The following is a 26,606-nucleotide window of genomic DNA, read 5'->3' as shown; positions in this document are numbered from 1 at the left end:
AGATGAGAAGAACTCCATCTCCATCTAGACCATGAGGTGGAGAGGAAAAGACACCCAGAGTGCTCAGAGACGTGCTCAAATTTTCCATTGTTCAGATTCTGTTCAGTTGTTTTGAGCATCTTTCCTTTGCCTTGGGTATTCAGTGGCCCATATTATCTGGTACCTCCAGAGCACTAAAAAAACATTGTAGCCTCTTCAAGAATTTTTAAATCAAAGAAAGACTGAGTGTTGTGGTCAGTGCCACTTGTGGTCCCTGTAGTACAAAGCAGATGCCATTGACTCATCTTTGTCCCAGACTATGTACTTTGAGCTGCTTTCCAAGGACGAGGATGAATTCATTCATTTACTAGACACACATTTACTGAAGAAGGCATTGTATAGAGACAGAGAAATGGCAGAGCACCTAACCTTGTGGAGATTATAATCCAAGAGGTGAATTCAATAGACAAAGAAGTAACTCTGCTAGCAGATAATTAGGAATGACAAAGATATGGAACACTATGGGAGTCAGGATCTGCTCAATTCATTAATTTGGCACCTCTGTAGGAAAACTACTAGGGTTCAGGGGTGGAAATTGTGGCCATCGTGTGAAATCATTAACCAGCCCACAAGATTTACCCACGATTACGTAAAATCTCAAAGACTATGCAAGATGTCACTAGAGCAGCAGCAATCTGTGTAATTATAGAGGAGAGGGAGAAAGATATTACCTTATTCACTCTTGTATAAATTTGATGCTCCTAATAGTATCAAACCCAACAAGAAGATATTACACTGACATTTGTTGAACTAAATTGAATTGATCTTTATTTCTTTGAATGGGTTTCACAATCTAATCCCATAATGCTAGAAGCTTATCTAACATTTTGTTAGATAATGCATTCACATAATACAAAGAAGGGAAGGGACAGTAATATACTGATAAACTTTCTGAACATCGGGCAACTGGTAATCCACTCAACTAGGGTAGAGTGGAGTCGAATCTCTGACCTGCTACCTGTATAATTATGCTGCTGTCAATAAGAGTTCGTGATGATAGGGAGATCCCTAGAAGACAGGGCTCCTCAATCAAAGGCAATTTTTCCTACCAGGGGACATATGGTAATATCTTGAGTGATATTTCATCATCACTACCAGGAGAAGGGAGATATGCTGCTGGCATCCAGTGGGTGGAGGCCAGAGATGTTGGTAAGTATCCTATCATGCACAGGATAGTGTCCTCTAAAATAAAGAACTATCTGGCTGCTGTTGAGAAACCCTGAGCTGGGGGGAATGTATATTTGTCAGCTCCCAGGTCAAAGGTAGCATTTTTAATTACCTTGACAGTGAATCCTTCGAATATTAAGGGTTTGGGCAAAACAAGGTAAAAGTTTCTTTGAAAACTCAGATTTGCAACTCTTTCTAAAAATCCAAACAGGATTTTTATATATAGCTCAGTAGCAGAGGGGTTGGCTACCATGTGCAAGACCCTGGGTTCAATCCTCAACATCACACACAAAAAAATCTGAACAAAGATCAGAGACTGGTTACAAATCATTTGAGAAATAAATTAAAGCACAATAACCATGACACAAACACTTAGAAGAATCAAGGTGAAAAGAACTTTATCCAATAAAATAAGTGAGCCATGAATGCAAGACACATATGACAACTTTAAATTCTTAGTTAGCTATGTAAAGAAAGTAAAATGAAGCAGGTAAAATTAAACTGAATAACTGATTTTGTTTAACTTCATATATACAAAATATCATCCTCTTTACATGTAATTAATATAAAATTTATTAACGAGGTAGTTTACATTCTTATTTTTCATACAAAAAGTCTTCAAAATTTGTTGTGTATTTTAGAGTTGTAGCACGTTCTAATTTAGACTAGCCATAGGTGGCTGGGGGCTACTGTACTGGACAGCACAAAAATCACCAACAGTTATTAAAAATTTAGCATCAGGCCTGAAGTCCCAGATACTCAGGAGGCTGAAACAGAAAGACTGCTTGAGCCCAGGAGGCCAGCCTGGGCAACATAAGAAGACACTGTTTCAAAAAAGGAAAAAATGGGAACTCAGACCTAATTTTGTTTCAGCATGTCTGGAATAGACACAAGGAACACACATTTTGAAACATTTGCCCAGACGATTCTTGTACAGTGGTTTATAAACCACATACTGATAAACAAAGATTTTATTCTTGAGCATTGTCCTGTTAGAGAAAGGGCATGTTCCTCTTGGTTGCTCACAGCCCAACCTGAACCACAGCTTTAGTCACACCGCTTTAGTTTTAAGAGATCAGAGGGGTTACAGAAAACCATGGAAGCCACAGAAGACACAGTGGGTAAGTTAGGATTTTGTTTTCTAAAGAGAGAATGAAGAATTACTTCCGTAAGAGAATCTGGAACATGGTGGTCCAAATGCTCTGGAAAAGCAAGTTTTCCTTTCAACACTATGGTTGGATTATTTCTGCATTTATTTTTTAAAAACATACATCAATACACCTATAGGCAATGGGTTCTGTTTTTAGGGAGTTTTACTTCCTCAGTCATCTGCAGCGTGCTCAGGAGACTCAGTGTACTAAAGTGTAGTACTCTCAAATAGGAAGTAACAGTCTTATGACTCAGAAAATGCCACAGAACCATACTATACTAACATGATTCCGTTTTTCACACAGTGGGCTATACTCTCTGAAGTGATTGTAAGATTGCTACTATAGCCTCACGATATGCCTTTTGTTTTCTTGTCTTCAATTTCAACTTTAGAAATTTGTGGGACTAGGGGTGTATGTAGCTCAGTGGTAAGAGCACATGCTTATTGAGAGACTGAGGTAGGAAGATGGTGGGTTCAAAGTCAGCCTCAGCAATTATGGAGACCCTGTCTCTTAATAAAATATAAAGAAGGGCTGGGGATGTTGCTCAATGGTTAAGCACCCCTGGGTTCAATGCCTGATACTAAAAAGAAAAGCGCATTTGCTTAGCATGTTTTGGGGAAAAATATATAAATATAAATAAATAAATATATGCATGTATCTATATATAAACTCACAATTAGAGAATTTGCTTCCATAAGTACATATGGACCCAGGAGGCCAGCCTGGGCAACATAAGAAGACACTGTTTCAAAAAAGAAAAAAATGGGAACAATTTCTCTTAAGGGTAATGAGAAAGGAGAATCATGCTAATAATGGTAAGTCTGAGAGCTCTGTGTTGTCTCACCTGTATCCATCTTCCAGACCCCTTTGTTCACATGGAAATGATTTTCGAGAGAAGGTCCATGTGCATCGGATTTGTGGGTATGCTTTAAACCTGACAGAAAAGCAAAAGTCTTCATATTGATCAATTTCATAATCTTCACTTGAATTGGTAACATTTATAAATCCCTTTTCTGAAAAATAAAGAGGCATTTATAAATTAGATAATGGCATTCAGATGAAAATGTATTGAGATGACAAAATGAATTTTTATTCATACATTTGATGCAAGAAAGCTCAGAGGCTGGCATGCTGCAGGTCAGGTTTGAAACTCCCAGAAATGGAAGAGTCTTATCTCCAGTTCTAAGCCTGAGCTCATAATCTTTTGGAGTCAAAATTCCTTGAAGAATGGGATATAGGGGCTGGGGCTGGGGCTCAGGGGTAGAGCACTTGCCTGCCACATGTGAGGCACTAGGTTCGATCCTCAGCACCACATAAAAATAAATAAATAAAAATAAAGGTATTGTGTCCATCTACAACTAAAAATAATTATATAAAAAAGAATTGGGTGTAAATAATTGATCCTTTTCCTAGACAAATACATCAATAAACCTACAAGACTTTGCAGACAATATCAAGAGGCTAAAGGGTTCCCCCACTGCCAGCCCAACATGTATACACTGAGAACAAAGAATGGAAAACTCTGCTCTCAGCCAGAGTAAGTCTCTCAGTCCTGGGTCCCACATAAAAATGATCTCGAGGTGGCAAATAAAAGAGCAAGCTGGCTGGCAATATTCACACGTTGTTCTTGCAGAACATTTCCTTACTAGTTTTCTAAGAGAATTCCTGCATTGCTTAGCATTTTCATTTTGGCTAGGGTCTGCGTCCTAATCCGAGATTACTTAAGCATAATTATTTTGAAATGCTACGTAGACCACCCCCATTTCCATTCAGCTCAGTGCTTGTACAGTTTACATAGTAATGCCTGGCAGCAGGTTCTTAGAACATGTATTTATTAAGAAACTATTTGGCGCCAGGCTCTGGTCCAAAGATAGAAGGGATGTCCCTGTCCTTAGGAAACTTACAGTCTATTGGAGGACAAATGCCTACAAACAGATGGTCACACTACAGTGATACATGCAAAGACTGTGGCATTCAAGTGAATATGATTTAACTGGGAAAGGAAAGGAGTAGGCAGCTTATCTTTGAAAAACTGTTCTAACTCAATTTATTTTTCAGTGTTTAATGGTAACATCAGATTGAAATCAGCATTTGTGTTACATACCACACATTCCACACTAAAAGCAACTACAAATGATGGATAAAGATTGCATGAGCAGCCTGCATTACCCAGGATGGTAACCAAAGCTGACTGACTGGGATGCTCAGAGGAGGAACAAGTGTAATATCCAGTGTCGTTTCTTCCCACTGATGATACAAAGGCAAACAGAATCCGGATCATCGTTCTGTTTCTTGAATAGGTACTCATCTCAAAGTAGCTGCCCTGGGTGTTAATAAAACAGAGTTTGCATTTAGTGATCTCAGCTGTGCTATGACCTCATTGTTCCTGCATTTTCAGAACACAAACTTGTCACCTTACCTCCTCGAGGACTTTGTTTTCTAATTCCCAGGTGAGCCCAAATCCGTGGTTCACATGAATGGCTTTGCACCTTATCCATAAGGGTTCCCCCACTTTCAGGAATAACTGGGGAAGTGTGGTCTGAGGAGTTTGATTTAAATCTAGAAAATGAAAACATCCCAAGTAAGAAAAAAAAAAAGTGGTTTTTTTTTCCTCATCTCAAAAATATACACTGAGTATTCTGAAGGACAAAGGTTTTTTTAAAAAAAAATTTTATTTTTTCTTTTTAGTTATACATGATAGTAGAATGTATTTTGACATAATATACATACATGGCATATAATTTCCCATTCTTGTGGCTGTACGTGATGTGGAGTTATACTGGTCACGTATTCACATGTGAACATAGGAAAGTGATGTCCCATTCTTTCTGCTGCCTTTCCTATGCCCATCCCCCTCCCTTCCCTTCATGCCCCTATGAGGACAAGGATTTTAACATCTCCAGTATTATTAACCGTATTAATGAAATAACCTTTTAGAGGTTTACTACTCTTTGGTGAGAAATCAGTTCTTACAGCATCCATAATTTCACATTTCAAATGATATAAAGGGGCCTGGGGTGTAGCTCAGTGGTAAGAGTGCATACTTAGCATGCACAAGGCCCTGGATTCAATCCCCAACACTTAATCAAATAAGATAAAATTAAATGCTATGAAAAAAAGATAGAGGGGCTGGGGATTTGGTTCAGCAGTAGAGTGCTTGCCTAGCACGTGCGAGGTGCTGGGTTCGATCCTCAGCACCACATTAAAAATAAATAAATAAATAAAATAAAGGTGTTGTGTCCAACTACAACTAAAAAAAAAAAAATTAAAAAGAAAAGATAGAATTTCTGAAGCTGAATGATAACTTGATTGCTGTTAGTCCCAGATAATTTCTAAGGAATAGTCACTGAAAATAAAAAGACATGTAACTTTTTATTAAGGGTGTAACTCAGTAATAGAGCGTTCACCTAGCATGCCCCAAGCCCTGGATGCATCCCCAGCATGGGAGAAAAAATAAATAAAAAGGACATGCTATTAGAGTGTTACCTATTGTGAACAGCTTGGTACATTCTCTGCCCAGTTCATTTCTTGCACAACACCTTATATCTGTTCCAAATAATTCATGAAGTACCTTTTCCTCCTTTTTAACAACAGCCGGACTTTCTTCTTGACAGCTGTAATCAGAAAACAAAGGCCCTTTGGCTAAATATGGTTTTAAATGACTGCTGTGGGCTGGAGGTGTAGCTCAGTGGTAGGGCGCTGGCTTTGCATGTGTGAGGCAAAAAACACAGCATCTCAAAAAAAAAAAAAAGATAGATGTTTGTTTGGGAGTACAGAGTTACAGGTTCTTGAACCTGTCTTAAGGAGCAAAAAAAAAAGCAAAAATTAAAAAAAAAAAAAAAAAGAAAAGCAGATCACAAAGTAAACAAACTGGGCTCAGTGGTACACACCTGTAATCCCAACTGCTCAGGAGGCTGAGGCAGGAGGATCTTGAGTTTGAAGCGAGCCTCAGAAAAATGAGGTGCTAAGCAACTCAGTGAGACCTTGTTTCTAAATAAAATACAAAATAGGGCTGAGGATGTAGTTCAGCGTTTCTGAGTTCAATCCCCCATACCAAAAAAAAAAAAAAGGTAAACAAACAAATTTATCGCTTCAGTTAAGGGTTCCTAAGGGAACTAGCTAGTTACTCATTATCTCAATTTGTTAGAATAATACTACATCATAAACAGTTAAAATTTTCTTTTGCTTGGCAACGTTTTTGGTTGCCTTTTAAAAACAGGGAAAGGAAGAAATAAAAAGGAAGACAAAAAGGAAAAAGCCCAAGTGTCACAAAGCCAAGCCCATCTCAGTAGTCCACAGAGCAACACTGTCTCCGGCCTCAGTACAAAGTGGACTTTGGTTCCCGAACAGCATTTCCCTAATACAGGCTTTTCTCAAAGCAGATAAAGGTTTTGGAATCTGTGAAGCATCACTCTTCTCTTCATCCCTAGAATCAAGTCACTCTTTTCTTTGTGTATCCTTCCTTGAGTTATTTTTAATTATAAGACAATAATAACAGTTCATTGTATGAATGTTGGATAATACCAAAAAAACCAAAGAAAAGAATATGAAGTTATCCAATCCTATCACTCACTCTGAGATAACAACTGTTATTATATTGATATATATCTTATCAATCTTTTTTCTCTGTCTATAATGTATATATGTATGTTTCAAGAATCTTTTTTTGTACTTCTAAAATTTGAGATCACATTCATATCATTTGGGAACCTGGCTTTTTTTCTTTTCCTCTTTCTATTTTTTTCCCATTTTTCAACAAAAATGGTTCAGTAGATTCAACTAGTTCAAACCTCAAGAATTCTTGCTTACGGAGAGCTTAGTGATGGCACATATGGAAAAAGAATAGTAAACATTTACTCTGTGTTTGTATCTGCCAGAAACTGTTCTATGTGCTTCATGAGTAATCAACTCATTTAATCATCACCATAATTCTGTATGATACTTGTTAACATTCTCTTTCTTCAAATGAAGCCCAGAGAGGTTAAATAACTTGTCCAAGGCTACACACTAGCAGGCAAACCAGGGTTCAAAGCCAGGTTCTCTGGCTTTAGATTCTTGATCTTTAAACAATTATATTAAACTACGTTTCCAGAACAAAAAATGACCACAAATTAAACATTTAGTCACAGGGAATTTCTTACTTATAAGAGATTACATTTTAAAACCAATATCGTTTTTCCCCCAACCAGATACTCCAGGAATCAACAATACCATAACTCATGGAGTATGATGACAGGGAGGAGCCTGCAGTTGATGTGAGCAGACCTCAAAACCCTCTTTACCAAAAAAAAAAAAAAAAAAAATCCCCCCCCCCCCAGCGGGTCCCCCCTGTGAGGCCCGTACTATTCATTCTGTACATTTAAGGAGTGAAAGTTTTCTGTTGAAATAGAGATACATTCCATTTTTAATACATTGTGAGGTCAACTACATTAGGAAAAAGACCCAAAATTAATAATCATAGCAGTTATCTTTTCACATCTCATACCTTTCACCCTGCGAATCACAGAACACCCATTCCACGATCGGTTCTGGAACACTCTCAGATATACAGACCAAGGCATCCTGATTTTCCATTTTTCTAAAGTAAGGTCTTCTTAATGTGTAAAGCAGTGTATCTACAGCATCATAAATTATTAAGATATTAATACTTATTAACATTTTATTGATATTTTTAAAAATCATTGTCTTAGCACCCCCCTCAAAAAAAATCGGCATCATTAAGAAACGTGAATACTTTATATTATAGCAGTATACACTCCCCCCACACCCAGGCAACACATTAAATTCAACTATAGCAGCAGTGTCAACTTCAACAATAATCCTCTTGGTCAATTTCTTTGGACATTCACAAATCGACAGATAACTAAAATAAGTAAAGTAATGTGAAAATGGAAATATTGATGTGCATAAAAAAGGGAAACTAGCAGCAATAATTTACAGCTTAAACCCTTTTTATTTAACATACAGCTTAAAACAACATTCTAGCAGGGCGCAGTGGCTCAAAGCCAGCCTCAGCAAAAGCGAGGCACTAACCTCACAACTCAGTGAGACCCTGTCGCTAAATAAAACCCAAAATAGGCCTAGGGATGTGGTTCAGTGGTTGAGTGCCCCTGAGTTCAATCCCTAGAACCAAAACAAAAAACAAAACCCTCAACTTTCTTCCCATAATTTCATCTACACCAAGGTATAAATATATTATAATGTAGAAATGTAAAAACATGAGTAGAATGGAGTTAGAATTGGAACAGAATTTAGAGGCTGTTCACAGTGGACCATCATACAACACACACACACACACACACACACACACAACCCATCCTCCACTCCCAGCCATGCCCCACATATAAATTTTTCCACTCCTACTTGGAACTTTTCTAGAAACTGGAGTTCAAATTACCCCGCCAAGGCCGATCATTTTCTTTCTTTCTTTTATTTTTAACCAACTTTTAAAAATATGAAAATAAAAGCTTCCCTAGACTTAATTTCTTATAACAAATTTCAATTTAAAATGCGATGCATTGTTTGATATATATGTGTATGCATGCATATATGAAGGAATAGGATGTATCTTCTGGTATATATGTGTGTATAAATGAAGGAATATATGACATGTAAATTGTGAAGCATAATGATTTTAACAAATCCTCCTGGACCCCTGACCTAATTTAGTAATTTGAATATTAATAAATACATTTTAACCTAATTTTATGCTTCTCCCTAACTCTCAATCCTAGGTAACACTTATCCTGAATTTTGTACTTATCATTCTTGCACTCGAAAAATAGATTTACCACAAAAATATGTGTCCCCAAACGATATATTAATTTGTCTTGTTCTTGAGCTTCAAAATATTGTATCACTCAATATATTGCTTCTACAACTTCATTTTTTTCATCCAACTTTTTTTTTTGTACCAGGAACTGAACACAGGGGCAATTAACCTCTGAGCCACATCCCCAGCTCATTTTATATTTTATTTTGAGACAGGGTCTCACTATGTTGCTTAGGGCCTCAATAAATTGCTGAGGCTGGGGCTGGGGATGTGGCTCAAGCACTAGCGCGCTCGCCTGGCATGCGTGCGGCCAGGGTTCGATCCTCAGCACCACATACCAACAAAGATGTTGTGTCCGCAGAGAACTAAAAAATAAATATTAAAAATTCTCTCTCTCTCTCTCCTCTCTCACTCTCTCTTTAAAAAAAAAAAAAATTGCTGAGGCTGGCTTTGAACTCATAATCCTCCTGCCTCAGCCTTCAGTGCACCACCATGCCAGCCCAACCTTATTTCTTAAGATTCAGCCGTGGTTTTGCATGTTATCCTTCGTTGTTTTTGTCTTTGTTTACAGCTATATAGCATTCCACTGGTAAGTAAATCACCATCTGTGTTTTTCATTTTCTTGCAGTGGATGTTTGTTTCCAGTTTTTTAAACATTCCATGTGAATTTCTACCAAGACATATGTGTAACATTTCCTTTAATAATACAACCCAGGAGTGGAACTGCTGGTTTAAATATATGAGCATGTTCAATTTTATACATAATGAAAATTAGTTTTCCAAAGTGGTTATATTAGTTAATGCTTATTCAACAGTTCCTATTCTCTGTATACTTACCAAGACTTCTTAATTTTCAGTAATCTAGAGGGTATAAAACAGTATCTCATTGTGGTCTTAATTTAATAATTAATTTAATGTGTATTAAAATAATTCGTTGGAAGGCCATTGTACTGAGATGGCTCCAGTGCCCTGGGTTCCTACATAATCAAACCAAACCCAGCTCCGTGGAAACAGCACAATGAACTTAAGAGTAACCAATTAGAAACCGCCAACTAACCTCTACCTAGAAAATCAGCCAAATTAAAACTGCCAACTAACCTCTAACTGGGGACTTTCCACTTTAACCTATCAAATCTCTTCTTTGTCTCTTCTGTGAATGTTTTGTAAAAATTTTCCCCTCACAACTCCTTAATGGAACCACCACTTGCCCAATTCATGAATCACTGTCTGTTCAAACTCTTAAAATTTTAATTTTAAAGTTTATCTTTTAACACGTGTTTATTGACCATTTCAGTTTCATATTCTAGAAATAAAATGACCATTTGTCCTTTTTGTTCATTTTCTACTGGGTTTTGTTTTGCTTTGCTTCTTACTGATTTACAGAAGATCATTACATATTATGAACATTAATCTTTTGTTGACTGGGAACGGTAAGTACCTTTCCTATGTAGTGGTGGTTTTTAACTTTTTATCCCTGTAATTTCTAATGTTGAGTCCCAATTTTACCCTCTACAGCGTTTTTTGTTTTGTTTTGTTTTGTTTTGTTTTAAGTCTAGCTTTGCTTCTACATGGTAGTACTTCAAATATTTAAAATAAAAACTGAGGTCAAGAGGGATAATTACCACCCAAGGCGTTTTAACTAGTTAGCCTAGGTTTCCTGACTCAAAATCCCAGAATTATTTCCTCTATATTTCACTATAATCAATTGCTACTCCTCAAAATATTCCCTTCTCTATGCCAAACATCCCCAATTCCCTGAGCTGCTCCTAATTTATGGAGTTCCAAATTATTCACTATTTTTTTTTGTTGTGTTTTAACCATATTTATCTGAAAAAAATGCAGAACTGAAAATAATAATCTATTCATTCCCTTGGGCTAGACAATATATTTTCACATATACTGCCAAGGTTCAAGTTTACTATTTTAGCAACCATGCCACACTCTTAGTTAATACAGAGCTTGTGATTGTCTCTTTCACACTGACTATTGCCAAGTCACTCCCACCAGTTTTTGTTTTTGTTTTGAACCCCACCACTCAGCAGAATACTTTTTAAAAAAGTCCTAATTTAATTGATCGATTGTTACTATATTTTTACACTGTAAATCTAAATATAATAGGGCTACAGCAGATGCCCACTTCCCTTACATAATTATATGCCCTCCACAAAAAGAGAGAGCAAGAATTTCTTATCCTTTTCCAGCCTGGAGCACATAGTATCCAACAAAGAGGAATAAGGAAGTAGAGAAGCTCGTGAATCAAGATCGAAAATCAAAGGTAATTCTTGATTTTGCTTTTCTAGCACTATTGTCTTACTAGTTTCAGAATAATTGAAGGGATTTTCAAATTTTGACTTTACCTGATTTTTGTCTTGGGGACGAACTTTGGAACCTACGGTTGTACCATGACCCAGTACCATGACCCTTCTGGGAATGTGAAGCAGTATCTCTGACTGCAAGGGCCACACGCTCACACACAAATCCCAGTGCAGCATAGTGTGAAAAGTGCAGACCTGGCTTAAATTGGAATTTAGCTGTGACCATTACCATGTCTCAGGAGTGCCTGTTTTCACATCTACGTGCAGGTGGTTGGTCATTGTGAGCATCTGAAGTGATACAGGTAGAACACCCTCAGCAAAGGGTGATTGTGGCCATTCCTGACCCAGGTGCCCTTATGGTCTGGGCCCACAGGCACCACATCCCAGCTTTGTGTAGAGTCACTGACAAGAAAGAAGGGAGCCTGGCAAACTGCACCAATGTGTCACCAGGAAAGCTAATTTAAAGTGGCATTAACCCAGAGTTTGTGGAGCAGTGCCCTGGCCCCCTAGAGACACATGAACTATGTTACCACAGTTACTTTTATTAGTCATGTAAAGTAAAACAGTGCACTCAGTGTGCACAGCATTAAGTCTGTGCAAATGCTAGGTCTGTGCTTAATGGGGACAAAATGAGATGCCAGAAAGCAGATGGAGGCGGTGATCCAACATAGCTGTCTCCCTGGGTAAGGACATTTGGATTGTTCTGTACAGTTTGCACAGCCCAGCATTTGTATAGACCTGTACTGTCCGATACAGTAGTCATTAGACACATAGGGCTTTAAATTCAAATTTTAATTAATTAAAATTAAATGCAATTGAAACTGTCTCCCCAGTCACACTAGGGACATTTTAAAGTATTTAACAGCCACATATGGCCAGGAGCTACCATATTAGACAGAGCAGACAGAACATTTTCATCACATCAAAAGTTCTATTGGGGGGGCTGGGGTTGTGGCTCAGAGGTAAAGCGCTTGCCTAGCATGCATGGCTCTGGGTTCGATACTCAGTACCACATAAAAAAGTAGAGTAAAGGTATTGTGTCCACCTAAAACTAAAACAAATAAATAAATGTTTTGTTTTTTTTTTTAAAAAAAAGTTCTATTGGATCTTGCTAAGACCTTACAATCTTGTGAGATAGTTTATCCTCCTTTTACAGATAAGGAACTCAGGCTCAAAGAGATTTAGTCACCTGCCAAAAGGAGCAGTTTTGGAACTGGAATTAGAACCCAAGACTTCTAATTCCAAGTTCACAATAGTTTTCCAATTCTTCCCTGTCATCCATTTGTTTACTGAAAGAAAAAAAAAATGAGGATCCCTGAATAGAGTTATGTCCTAGGTCTTCAAAGAGCATTCGCATTCTGAGAGTCCATAGGAACATGAGAGCTTCTCAGTTCTCAGTAGATTATGTGGAGAAAGGAACAAAATTCAGTCAACTCAGCTACATATTGAGAGAAGCCTGAATATTATATCTTGAGTCATGGGTCAAAAACAAATGGGTTTCATATTGTGTACAAGTATATATATATATATATATATATATGTGACAATGAATCCCATATTATATATAATTATAATGCACCAATAAAAATTTTTTAAAGAATCAAATGGGTTCTAAACTACTTCTGGAATACTGGGAATGCCTAGTAGCAAACTGAACTTACTTCTTATACTCACTGTAAACAATATTGTGTAATTGGTAGCTTCACTCTGAATAAAAAGTAGGTATTCTCCAGCTTGGGTCTCTGTCATTTTCACAATGACCATGGAAATAACTCCTCTGTAAAACAGGAAAGAGAACTGGTTACTTTGGCAAAAGTGTGAAACTAAAAACAAAATTTCATACTGAGTCAGAAGGTGGGTTGGTGGCTCCCTGTGACTGTGGCACAGAGGGCTGCTTAGTGGAGAACAGTTTTTGCCTGTGCCCAACACTCGGCCTGACCATTATAATACGACAGGGACTCCCCACCCCTGAAAGTGAGTGAGCTCCATCCTAGCCACCCGCTCATGTTTCCTGAGCCCCTTGGAGGGAAATTTCCCATTCAAAATTGCAGAGCCTTAGGGGCACATGTGCTTCGGTGTCCCTTCCGTGACCAAGCACCTTCCATGATCCTGTTTGCCCTGTCACCTGGTCACCAGCTTCAGCTCCTCCATGGCAGAGCCTGATGGCTGTACCAATGAGATACCCTGAGATAAAGAACATTCTTCTGGTGTGGGCCCTCTCTCTCTAACTGAAAGAATTTGAGTAAATCTGACACGAAGCATTTTCCTATGAAGTGGTAATTTCACCAACATACAACATAGAAGCAGAACAATTCCTCAGTGTCAGTATGGTTAACTTTTCAGATCACTAGTAAAGGTCAATTTGGCCAGGGGTCTTCCCTTCGGAGATACTTTTGGTGTGGATTTAGCAATACCTATTCTCTTTTAGTGCTCTCTAGCAGTTTATTGAATGGTGTAGATTTAAATTTACACTTTGTGATTTTTGTTTATTTACTTCAATGTTGGGATTGCCTAGTAGCAAACTTACTTCTTATACTCACTGTAAACAATATAGTGTAATTGGTAGCTTCACTCTGAATAAAAAGTAGGTATTCTCCAGCTTGGGTCTCTGTCATTTTCACAATGACCATGGACCACTTTTTGTGGTACTATGGATTGAACCCAGGGGCACTTTACCACTGAGTTACAACTCCAGCCTTTTTTATTTTCAGACAGGGTCTTGCTAAGTTACCCAGGCTGGCCTCAAACTTGTGATCCTCCCGACTCAGCCTCCTGAGTCGCTGGAATCATAGGCATGCGCCACAGCACCCAGCCAATACTTTCTGACCTTTAAATTCTTACAACTCAAAGTGTGGTCTTTTTCCAACAATGTTAGCATCTGTTGGGGGTGTGACGATGACAAAGATGCAGAATCTCAGTCCCCATTCAGACCTACTGGATCAGAATCTGCATTTTAACAACCACCCCAGGCAACCCAACAGCCAGCAGCACTTGAGAAGCCTTGCTTTAGGACGGGCAGGAACAATTGAAGAACTCCTGTGCTTGCACCCATGGTTAGTAACCGAGTAGGATATACACTTGATTTGCATCTGCAGATTGATTTTGTTGATGGGCTATCTTTCTTGGAACAACTTACTCTCCTTATCATTTGTGAACTTTTTAAAAAAAAAAAAAAATTTTGGTGCTGGGGATGAAACCCAGAACTTCATGCATGGCAGGCAAGTGGCTTTATCACTGAGTTACTCCACCCCCAGTGGTCATCTGTGAACTCCTAGAAGTGTTCTGCCTATGAGCAAGTCCAGATATAATTTTTATAATTCTCTACCATGAAAAAAGTCACAGGGCTTGGGCTGTAGCTCAGTGGTAGAGCACTTAACCTAGCATGTGTGAGGCACTGGGTTTGGTCCTCAGCACCACATAAAAATAAATAAACAAAATAAAGGTATCGAGTCCATCAACAACAAAAAAAACATTTTAAAAATAAAGTCACGAAAATATGTTTTGATACTAAGTAAACTAACCTACAGGGCAATCATGACTTTAGTTAACAAGCTGGCTGCCTGCCTTAGAGCGAGAACGTGAGCTCTACTGAGTGAAGTAACCCTACCTTGTTACTTTTATTTTTTGGTCTCAATCTGGTGAGAACTTCTGTGGCAGAACATTTCTTTAAGCCCCTACCCATTTTTTCTTTTCTTTTTTTTTTTTTTCAGCATTGGAGATTGAACCCAGGGCCTTGCAGGCTAGGTAAGTGCTCTACCACTTAGCTATGTTCCCAACCACTAAGCCAAAATTCTTCATAGAAGACTGCTTTGGTTGAACCCCAAGGTAAAAAGTAACTGAAAAACAAAAGTGAGTATATACAATCTCAAAAGAGGAAAGGAAAATGAATGTGCTCTAAGATTTAGAATTAATATTAAGAATCATACCCACCGTCCTGATAATTGCACAAGAGTTTATTTGACGTTAAAGGACAAAAAAAAAAAAAAAAACCAGTTTGTATCAGTCACAGAGAAATTCTCCAACACCTCATCCAGGGGCATGACACCCATCTCTGGCTATTTGGGTACGGGGTACTGTTTTCTGCACTGTTCTTAGAAAGACAGCATTTTCTCTATAGCTATTGGAGCATCCAAATGTCCCCAAGAACTAAAAAGAAAGGCAGCCTTAGAATCATTAAGTGGCATATAAATGCCCTGTGCCCCTTGTCCTTCTCCTATAGGAGGAGGGCAGCAGGGTACAGTGTTCAGCAAAGAATTAGAGGTTTGGATAAGATCTTTTCTTCTGGATAGTGAGACCAATGTTCCTTACAGACAGATCAATGTCTTACTAAAACATTTTGTGGCTGTCACATAATTCTTCTTATATTATGGAACAAAATAGATAAAACCAAATGTTCTATCCCCAAGCATTTCCAAGAAAGAAGTTTCTTATTACATTAACTGGAATGAAATGAAAACTTTCTAACTTTTTATCTTTAATTTGACAGACAACTTAAAAAATGACACATTTAAAAATCCTAAGTACTTTTTTTCACTATTTGTTTCACATTCTGCCAGCTACTCAGTAATCACTGATTGCCCTCTTTCCTCACCCCAGCCCATGTTTCTCTCCCTGTACATGTAATACATATATAATTCTTATGTTTAGCATCCACATATCAGAGAGAATATTTGGTCTTTGGTTTTTCAAATTAATAGATTTTAATTTTAGAACAGTTTTGATTTAAAAAATAATTGAATAGAAAGTACAAAGAAATCCCATATATGCCTTTCTTATCACACAGTTTCCTATATTATTAATACTTCACACAGGTGTGGTATATTTTTTTTTTTTTTTTTTTTTTTTTTTTTTTTTTTTTTTTTTTTAAAGAGAGAGTGAGAGAGAGGGAGAGGGGAGCACAGAGAGTGAGAGAGAGAGAGAGAATTTTAACATTTATTTATTTTTTCTTAGTTCTCGGCGGACACAACATCTTTGTTGGTATGTGGTGCTGCTGAGGATCGAACCCGGGCCGCACGCATGCTAGGCGAGCGCGCTACCGCTTGAGCCACATCCCCAGCCCCCAGGTGTGGTATATTTGTTATAATTGACAAACCAATATTGATGCATTATTATTAACTAAAGTCCATAGTTTACATTAGGGTTCACTTTTTCTATTGTACCTCTTATGAGATTTGACAAACATAATGTCATATATCCATATTCTTAGTTCTATCTTTAGTTTATTATTTTATCGGAGATAAGATAGACATGGATAGAAACTTTTTAAACTTTTTTTTAAAATGGGGATAAAACCCAAAGATGTTTTACACTGAACCATAGCCTCAGTCCATTTTTTTTGGTATAGGGTATTGAACTCAAGGGTGCTCAACCACTGAGTCACATTCCAAGCCCTTTTTATTTTTTATTTTGAGACAGGTTTTGCTAAGTTGCTTAGAGCCTCACTAAGTTGCTGAGGCTGCCTTTGAACTTGTGATCCTCCTACCTCAGACTCCCAAGTTGTTGGGATTATAGGCATGCACCACTGCACCCATCAACATGAACAGAAACTTGAAGAGGAATTCCAAATGAATCAAGTTCTATGCAAGAAAATATTACTTTTAAAATACTTGTGATTGTGCATCTGACCTCTCTTACCTGTTGTGTAAATCAAAGTGTGGCTGGCAACTCAGGGAATTGTGTTTAAAGACCCAGAGACAGGAAATGTTCCCCGGGATGTTGACCAACACTTGCAGCGTGATGGATGAAGATACATCTACTTCCACGGTAGCAGCTTCATACACTGCCCCTGTCCGACTCTCAGGCCTCAAGGTACACCCCAGGTCTTCTGGGGATTCTGGTACCTACATTGTAGAAGGAACAATGTGAATTCACAATAATTTTATGTTTAATGCATCCTTTTCTTAGCAAGAAACCTGTAACAAATACATGCATATTGATATTCTGCATACAACACCCAAGCCTGCTGTGACCCACTGAGACTATATCACTCACTGACTGAAAAATCCTATTATTTATAATTCTCTCAAGAGAAAATAACTTTAAGCTGATTTTTTTCAAATTTTGAGCTTTATATTTTTATTATGTTTTATCTATTCTTTTTAATATATATGAAAGTAGGTATATTTTTACATATTATACATACATGGAGTATAACATCCTAATTAGGATCCCATTCTTGCAGTTGTACATGATGTGGAGTTTCACAGTCGTGTATTAAAATATGAACACGGGAAAATTATGTCTGATTCATCCTACTGTCTTTTCTATTCCCACCCTCCCTCCCTTCCCTTCATTCCCCTTTGTCTAATCCAATGAACTTCTATTCCTCCCCCACAGCTTATTGTATGTTAGTATCCACATATCAGAGAGAATATTTGGTCTTTGGTTTTTTGGGACTGGTTTATTTCACTTAGCATGATATTCTCCAGTTCCATCCATTTACCAGCAAATGTAATAATTTTTTTCTTCTTTATGGCTAAGTAAGATTCTATTGTGTATATGCACCACATTTTCTTTATCCATTCATCTATTGAAGGGCACCTAGTTGGTTCCATAGCTTAGCTATTGTGAATTGAGCTGCTATTATATACACTGATGTGGCTGCGTCACTACAGTATGCTGGTTTTGCGTCCTTTGGGTGTATACCAAGGAGTGGGATAACTGGGTCAAACAGTGGTTCCATTCCAAGTTTCTAACAAATCTCCATAGTACTTTCCATAGTGATTGCACCAATATTCAGAGCTACCAGCAATATATGAGTGTACCTTTTTCCCACATCCTCCCCAACATTTTTTGGGGGGTGGGTACCTAGAATTGAACTCAGGGGCACTTGACCACTGAGCCATATTCCTATCCCTATTTTTGTATTTGTTTTAGTGATAGGGTCTCACTGAGTTGCTTAGCACCTTGCCATTGCTGAGGCTGACTTTGAATTCGCAATTCTCCTGTCTCAGCCTCCCAAGCCACTGGGATTACAGGCATGTACCACTGGAATTACAGGTGTGCGCCACTGCATGTGGCTCCTCGCCAACATTTATTGTTACTTGTATTCTTGATAATTGCCATTCTGACTAGAGTGAGAGGGAATCTCAGCATAGTTTTAATTAATTGCTAGAGATGTTGAATAGTTTTTCATATATCTTTTGATCATTCATATTTCTTCTTCTGTGAAGTTAGGCTGAATTTCTAAAGGGTTGTATGGACTGTTGTGGGTTGAATTGGACCACCCTATCCAAAATTCATACACTGAAGTCCTAGCCCTCAGTACCACAGAATGTGACAGGGTTATCTGGAGACAAAGTCTTTACAGAGACAATCAAATTAAAATAAGGTCGTTCGGATGGATCTTAACCCAATATTACTGGTGCCTGAGAAGAGATTTGGAGACATATACATAAACCAATAATTTATATACCAATAATCTACATACCAATTGAAGTATGCCATATTGGCATGAAGACTTCTACTTACAAGCCAAAAAGAGACCTGGAAGAGATTCCATATCACAGTCCTCAGAAGGAACCAACTCTCAACACCTTTTTGAACTGCTAGCCTATAGAACTGTGAGACAATAAATTTCTATTGTTTGTCACCAAATTAGTATAATTTCCATGTCTGCCCTAGCTAACTAATACACAGACCATAATTATAAAATCCATTATACATACTTAAATATTTTTATGATTATCATATGTAGATAAGAATCAACATAGCAAAGGTAAAGTAGCATGGCTGTTAGAGGGAATTTAAAAACCAGACTTTTCAGTGTGGATTTCCCCATAGACTCATTGCCACAACCACACTTACTGTCTGCTTTAAATAATAAAGATATATTGAGAGGTTCTGCTGCTTCACACCCCCTCTCTTAGCTTCTTAACATGTGTGAGTGCTGTGCACGATCATGTGCACACACACACATAAAAATTTCTTCAAGTGAAGAACAGGGTAGCTCTTTTGCTACTGATCTTAAATCACATTTCTGTTCTTATTATTCCTTTATTCAGTAAGATCTGATAATAAATTCATTTAGTTAAAATCTGAGAAGTGCAAGACAGTCTGCTAGATACTGAGATCAGAAAGAATGAAACACTGATCTTGTCCTTAAAGAGTTTTGAGTCTACATGGAAGAAATGACTGAAACACAGGTGAAATATGATGTGCTCTGTAAAAAGATATCAACTACTTTAAAAGAAAAATTCAAGTACTCCTCAACTTCATCCTCCACCCTGGAATGCTTCACCCAAGTCCAACAGCGAAGAGCTTACAAGATGGACATGAGAGGAGCGAAAACCAGGTGACATACTAGAAGAAAATATTCACAGCTTATATTACAAATAAAGGGCTAATACTTCTAAAATTGAGAGACATGGGACCAAAAACATGATAGGAAAGAGGAGAAAAGAACTGAATAAACAGTTTACACACAAACAAGAGATGTATAGAGGTAGCCTTTTCCTAGTTTGAGCTGTACGAAATCAGCTCGTCATTCTCTGAGGCCTGAAATTTGAAAGTTTCTTTGAATCCTGAAGGCTGCAAATGGCCATGCAAAATAAATATATTGAGTCGCACTGTAAACGCTATGGATACCATTTGGATCAGGAGAAAAAGAGAAAGAAGAGTAGTTGAAAAGCTCACGAACATTCAAAGAGGCCCAAAACGTTTTGATCTGAGGGCTAAGCTCTTCCATAGTGTCATGCTGAGCAAATGCAAATGAAAAAGCTGTCAGGGCTGGTGGTGCAGCTCAGTGGTACAGTGCATGCTTAGCTTATGCAAGGCCCTGGAGTCAATCCCAGCATCAGGGGAACGTATATCAAGAAGCATGAAAAAAGAAATAACCAAATGAAAGAACAGTGAAAAGACTTCATGGGGAGAAGTACCTGCCTATCTGCTGGGCAGAGAGTCCAGTCCCAAGTGAAAGCACTTTCCAGCATAATTAAACAAAAATGAGAAGAAAAGGTTGTAAAATGAAAAAAACCCTTTTTCATTGTAAAATGAAAAAAATCCTCCTCCGTGGGAGGAAGTTCATTTTCAGGGAGAAAAATAAGTATTAAAGTTATTCAAACAGAGACCCAAATGGTGTGACTCTACTTTGTGTACAACCAGAGAAATGAAAAATTGTGCTCTATATATGTACTATGAATTAAAAAGCATTCTACTGTCATGTATAACAAATTAGAATAAATAAATAAATTTTAAAAAATTTTAAAAATAGACACAATATCTTTATTATTTATTTATTTATTCATTCATTCATTCATGTGGTGCTGAGGATTGGACCCAGTACCTCACAAGTGCAAGGCAAGCGCTCTGCCGCTGAGCTATAAAAAAATTGTTTTAAATCCCTCATATCCAATATGTACAACTTCAGGTGTTATTAGCAAAGGTATTGTCATCGAGGTGAATGTGAGTGACGCGAGGAGGTAAGATTATCTGGGGAAATATGCCCATGTTACCAAAATCCTAAAAAGGTGCATATCATTAAAATCAACAAGGATGTGGAGGGAACATCAAAATAGAATACAAATCAAATTAATTCAATGGCATTAGAAATAAATTACAAAACTGTAGTGACAGGGATAGGGAAGAAACTAACTTTAAATAACTTTGGAAAATAATACTTCAGATACTATCAGAGGAAAGAAAGAAAGCACTATACCTAGATACTGTACTCTATCTAGTTCATCATCTGTCACTTACAGGGATATTGATTAGCAATTCTGAAACAAGTTTATCTATGTGCCAGGATGAAATGAATGAATAAATAAATAAATAAAGGTAATGAAAGCCAAGTTTCTCACTCTCATAAAAACAGGAACAAAAAGTAAAGAGGAGTAAACTAGAATGAACTCTTCAATGCTATATTGAAATCAGAGTTGTTGGCATGAACTTGTAATGAGAGCATAGATAAAAATTATAGAAATAAGCATAGCCCAGTTATGGGAGAATATACACACACAGTTCCTAGCTCTCTGCTGTGAGTTCAGAAGCAGTGCCGTTCCAGTAGTAATGAGCATATCCTGCCTAGATCTTAGTTTCTAAATGTTAGACCGTAGAGCTGGGGTTGTAGCTCAGTGGTAGAATACCTACTTGCCTGGCATGCATGAGACTTAGGTTCCAGCCCCAGGACCTCAAAAAATAAATAAATAAATAAATAGGAAGTAAATACTATCCTTTAGGAAACCAATGCTTCCTTGTTTCCTGGAGAAATATTAATTATAAGACTGAGGCAAGAATAATACAAGATGAACCTCAAGTATCTTGTAGTACCAAAAAAGTAAGTACTTGAAAAAAGATGGGAACACATTGAAAGGACATAGGAACCAAGTTGTAATAGCTCCCTGTAGCCAAAGCCAGCACTATTTGAGCAACAAAATAAATAAGAAGAGTAATGAAATAAGGACAGAATGAAATAAACATCCATGAATCCATAGTGATCTAAATAAACAATGATATAAGTAAATAAAAGTTGGGAGAAGGGACAGCTCTTCCTCACAAAATAAGTTCAATTAATAAATATAGAGGAAATGAAAGAAAAAGAATATCACCATCAGGTAAACACCATAGTAATGGGTGCTAAAATTAGTAGGTAAAAATTGGAGGATAAACAGGATATTCACATCTTCCCCAAGACCCTTATTAACTACTCAGGGGAAAACATAGTCACATCCGAGTGGAGGAATGTGGCATAGTTTCTCAGTCTAGCGATGGAGACCACGTTGCTAGTCAGGAGACTCACTGATCTCCTACAAGGCCTGTTAGGAGACACCAGGAAGGACACACATTATTTCTGGGAAATTCTTGCCCCAAACGCATAATTTCAACCTCATTATGAGAAAACAGCACACAGATCTGAATTGGGAGATGTTCTGTAAAATAACTGTCCAGTATTTTTCAAAAATGTCAAGGTCATGAAAGACAAAACTGAGGAACTGTCACATACTGAAGGAGACTAAAGAGACAAGACACCTGTGAGATGCTGGATGGGATCCAGGAATAGAAAAGCCATAGTAAAAAGGCTGGTGAAATTCAAATTAGGCATGTAGCTCATCATACTATTAGTTTTCTGGTTTTGATCACTGTACTATGGTTACATAAAATGAGAACGGTCAGGGAAGCTGGATGATGTGTATAGTAAAACTCCTTTCTACCTTTTTTTTGTGTGTGTGTGGGAGGGTACCAGGGGTTGAACTTATAAGCACTAGGCCATTGAGCTACATCCCCAGCCTTATTTTGTATTTTTTTAAAATTTAGAGTCAGGGTCTCACTGAGTTGCTTAGTGCCTTGCTTTTGCTGAGGCAGGCTTTGAACTCGAAATCCTCCTGCCACAGTCTCCCATGACACTGGGATCACAGACATGTACCACTGTGCTCAGCTCTCTTCTGCTTTTTTTATATCATCAAATGAAAAACTGTTTATTCACATATGGCGTACAATGTGAAGTTTTGTCATTGTATATATATTAATTATATATCAAATATACATACACACACAATGTGAAATTATTAAATCAATTAACATTTGCATCTCACATCCTTATTATCAGATTTTGTGATGAGAACATTTAAAATCCATTCTTATAGAACTTTTTAAGAATACAACACTTTATTATTATTTAGTCACCATGATGCACAATTGATCTCCAGAACTTATTCCTCCTAACTGAAACTCTGCACTCTTTAACCAACACCTCTCCATTCTTCTTCCAGTACTATTTCTGCAACTTTTCTGTAAATCTCAAATACTTTCAAAATCAACTATTGTTAAAAAAGAGAAATGGGAGCTGGGCACAGTGGCCCATGCCTGTAATCCCAGTGTCTTGGGAGGCTAAAGCAGGAGGATCGAGGGTTCAAAGCCAGCCACGGCAACTTAATGAGGCCCTAAACAACTCAGTGAGACCCTATCTCTAATAAAATATAAAATAGAGCTAGGGATAGTGGTCGAGTGCCCCTGAATTCAATCCCCAGGACCCCGCCCCCCACCAAAATGAGAAATGGGTACCATTTTGAATAGATAAATCTAAGGGCCTCAGAGGAAAGAATAGTAAAGAAGAATTACATGATAAAAGCAGAGAGGTGGTAAGGCACCAGAGGCCCACAGCACTGGGATAGCCCTGTGGATAGCCCACTGGTTCTGCCAGCCAGAACCTGAGGGATGGTTTAGAAGACCAGGCAAAGTCCTCAGTGCCCACCTGGGCTAAGGTGCACAGTTCCATGAGGTGTTGGTATTTAAGAGACTGTGGCATCTAAAACCTTAAATGTTAAAAAAAGAAAAAGTACAACTTCTGTATTAATGGTGAGGATCAATTCATTGATCATCTTAGAACAAGGAATTCTAATGAAGACGTGACATTGCTTAAGAAATCCCAACACAGTTGGCTGCTTACATAATCAAAACAGTTGGGCAAGCTGTGAAAAGTCCAGAGACTCTACATATGGTGTTCTATCACAAAGAGAAACATTAAAATATGTCATCCTTTCTAAATTCCATTACAGGGCTGGGTGCAGTGACACATGCCTGTAATCCAATGACTCAGGAGGCTGAGGCAGGAGGATTGCAAGTTCAAAGCCAGCCCCAGCAATTTAGCTCTAAGCAACTTAGCAAGATCCTATCTCAAAATAAAAACTAAAAAAGGTTGGGGATGTGACTCAGTGGTTAAGCGCCCCTGGGTTCAATGCCTGATACCTAGGGGAAAAAAAAGAAAGAAAGAAAAAGAAATTCCATTATTAAAAAAAAAAAAAAAAACCTCACAAACAAACAAAAAAACAAATCTAGATCCCTAGAAGAGTGGGGTATGAAATGGCAAAAAAAGAAAATGAACTGGCTTATACAGGCTTCCTGCCCAAAAGACAATGCTGTGGGAATCAGCGATTCCAAAATCAGTGATTTGGGGTCTTCACAAACAGAAAGCCTTTCTTTAAAAAATACTGGGGATTTTTAATTTTTTAAAAAAGTTTTCTCAGAACCATGATACAATGGCAAGAGTTCTGTATAGAAAGAATTTGAGACCAAATGCAGCTTTAACTTTAGCCCTGGAGGAAGAGAGGTGTAAGTGAACTTATGGCCTATTTGGTGAGAAGAGGTCATCCTGAGAGTTGTGGTAGACCACCTGCCTTTTCTCACTGTTCACAGGAAGAAAAACAGCACATTTCCTCAGCTGGTACGTGGGCTTGTTGTCTTTGGTAAGTTATTACTTAAAAGCAAATGTGAAGAATGTGTGAGAATTGGTCTAGACTGCCTGCAAGCAGTCATGAAAAGGGATTCTCAGAACTATCATTCCAGAGATTATAAATGATGGAAATATTCAGGTTTCAAACAATAATTAAATGGGTTATGAGAATAGTAAAATTATCTTCTAGGTTCCAGAAATATAGCTGAAGATGTGCTTGCTTATTTATTTCACTTGCATTCACAAGTTTTTTTTTTTTATTCTACTAAAGAGTGTTTGTTTATTCAAAAGTAATAGGACTAGAGATTTCCAGAAAGATGTCTCATCTGAAAACTGAACTGTGGAAGAAATAAAAACATTTTTTTTAAACCACTGAAACTCTAACACGTTTACTTCACATTTAAATGGGAAAACATTCCAAAGGAACAGATTTAACTTCAATGAGATGAAAATGCACTGTAAAGACCGTTTATTTTTGCTGCAGTTAAAATCTGTATGGTCACTTATTTAATGTGGCCTAAAAACTGGTGGATTTTTTTTTTTTAATTGATTGTTCAAAACATTACAGAGCTCAAGACATATCATCTTTCATACATTCGACTCAATTGGGTTTTGAACTCCCCAAATACATAATACAGACTCACTTCTGTTACATACTCACATTTTTACATAATGGCATATTAGTGACTGTTGTATTCTGCTACCTTTCCTATCCCCTACTATCCCCCCTCCCCTCCCCTCCCCTCCCATCTTCCCTCTCTACCTCCTCTGCTGTTGTTCAATTCTCTCCCCTTTTTTTCCCCCCACCCCCTTGCCCCTCATAACCTCTTATAATTTTGTGTATCACTGAAGGTCTCCTACCATTTCCATATGTTTTCCCTTAAGGAAGAGAGAATGGTGGATTTTTATGTATTCCTGAGTATTGCATAAGAATACAATTTACACTATATTAAAAAAAATAATACAGGGGCTGGAGATGTGACTTAGTGGTAGAATGCTTGCTTAGCATGCGCTAAGGTTCTGGGTTCAATCCCCAGCACTGCAAAATAAATAAATAAACAAACACAGGATTTATTATCAGGAATCAAGTCTGATTGTCATTAGATTTTTGTTTTTAAGATTGTGTTTTATAAAACACTAAATGTGTACAGCTACTTTTCTATACTGAAAAAAAAATAACAGTGAAGTTTAAACTCTCATAGCAAATAATATTTGCCGTCTGTGATCATTTCAGTTTCTTTCACTTTAGAAAGAGAGGGTGGGAGCCATCATGTTAGATGAATAGCATAAAAGAGAGGAATAATGAAAAACAAGGTTGGAACTTGAAGGAGCCAAAGCCGGATTAGGAAATAATCTGGATCCCACTCTAAGTAATGAGAAACCACTGACGGTTCTGAGCCAGGCGATGGACGGGCATAGCTGGGCCTCAGGAACACTAGTCTGGCAGCCATATCTGAGATGACTGCAGCAGGAAGAGGCTGCTTAAGATTTGTGAATCTGGGTCCTGGGGGTGTGGCTCAGTGGTAGAGCACTAGCCTAGCATGCCTGAGGCACTGGGTTCAATTCCCTGCACCAAATAAAAACAAATAAAATAAAGATAAACTTTAAAAAAAAGATTTGTGAATCTGAGGGAGTTAATGAAGGGGTGAACTAGGAAAGTGGCAGAGACCAAATATGAGGTGATTAAAATGAATTAGTTAGTCTTGGTAGCTGACAGAATGTGAAAGAGCGGGGAGGAGTCCAAAATGATTCTCAGCTTTTAGGCTCAGGAACTGAACAAGGGTATAAACAGAAGCTGGGTGCTATGGCTCACACCTATAATCCCAGTGGCTTGGGAAACTGAGGCAGGAGGATTGCAAGTTCAAAAGCAGGCACAGCAACTTAATGAGGCCCTAAGCAACTCAGCAAAATATTAAATAAACAAAATATTAAAAAGGGCTGGGGACATGGCTCAGAGATTAAGAGCCCCTGGGTTCGATCCCTGGAACAACAACAAC

The 26,606-nt window shown here is 37.8% G+C and overlaps 1 protein-coding gene across 3 annotated transcripts in view; it reads right to left on the bottom strand.

The window, feature by feature from the left end:
* Flt3 (fms related receptor tyrosine kinase 3) overlaps nt 1-26,606 on the bottom strand; it is an 83,823-nt gene that overhangs the window by 38,260 nt on the left and 18,957 nt on the right. For 2 of the 3 annotated variants that reach the window (XM_078016188.1, XM_078016187.1), the window contains exons 3-9: nt 17,079-17,284; nt 13,106-13,221; nt 7,843-7,972; nt 5,844-5,971; nt 4,777-4,916; nt 4,527-4,680; nt 3,202-3,370 (exon numbers count right to left, since the gene is read on the bottom strand). In XM_078016188.1, the coding sequence (XP_077872314.1) occupies nt 3,202-3,370; nt 4,527-4,680; nt 4,777-4,916; nt 5,844-5,971; nt 7,843-7,972; nt 13,106-13,221; nt 17,079-17,284 (1,043 nt within the window). Of the gene's footprint in view, nt 1-3,201; nt 3,371-4,526; nt 4,681-4,776; nt 4,917-5,843; nt 5,972-7,842; nt 7,973-13,105; nt 13,222-17,078; nt 17,285-26,606 lie in introns of those variants that run through there. The other variant, XM_021730125.3, reaches the window with a different exon arrangement.

Source organism: Ictidomys tridecemlineatus, chromosome 6 (genome assembly GCF_052094955.1).
Source record: "Ictidomys tridecemlineatus isolate mIctTri1 chromosome 6, mIctTri1.hap1, whole genome shotgun sequence".
In the NCBI taxonomy this organism is placed as follows: domain Eukaryota; kingdom Metazoa; phylum Chordata; class Mammalia; order Rodentia; family Sciuridae; genus Ictidomys; species Ictidomys tridecemlineatus.
The sequence above is the reverse complement of the archived record's forward strand: the minus strand, read 5'-3'. Positions and strand labels throughout refer to the sequence as shown.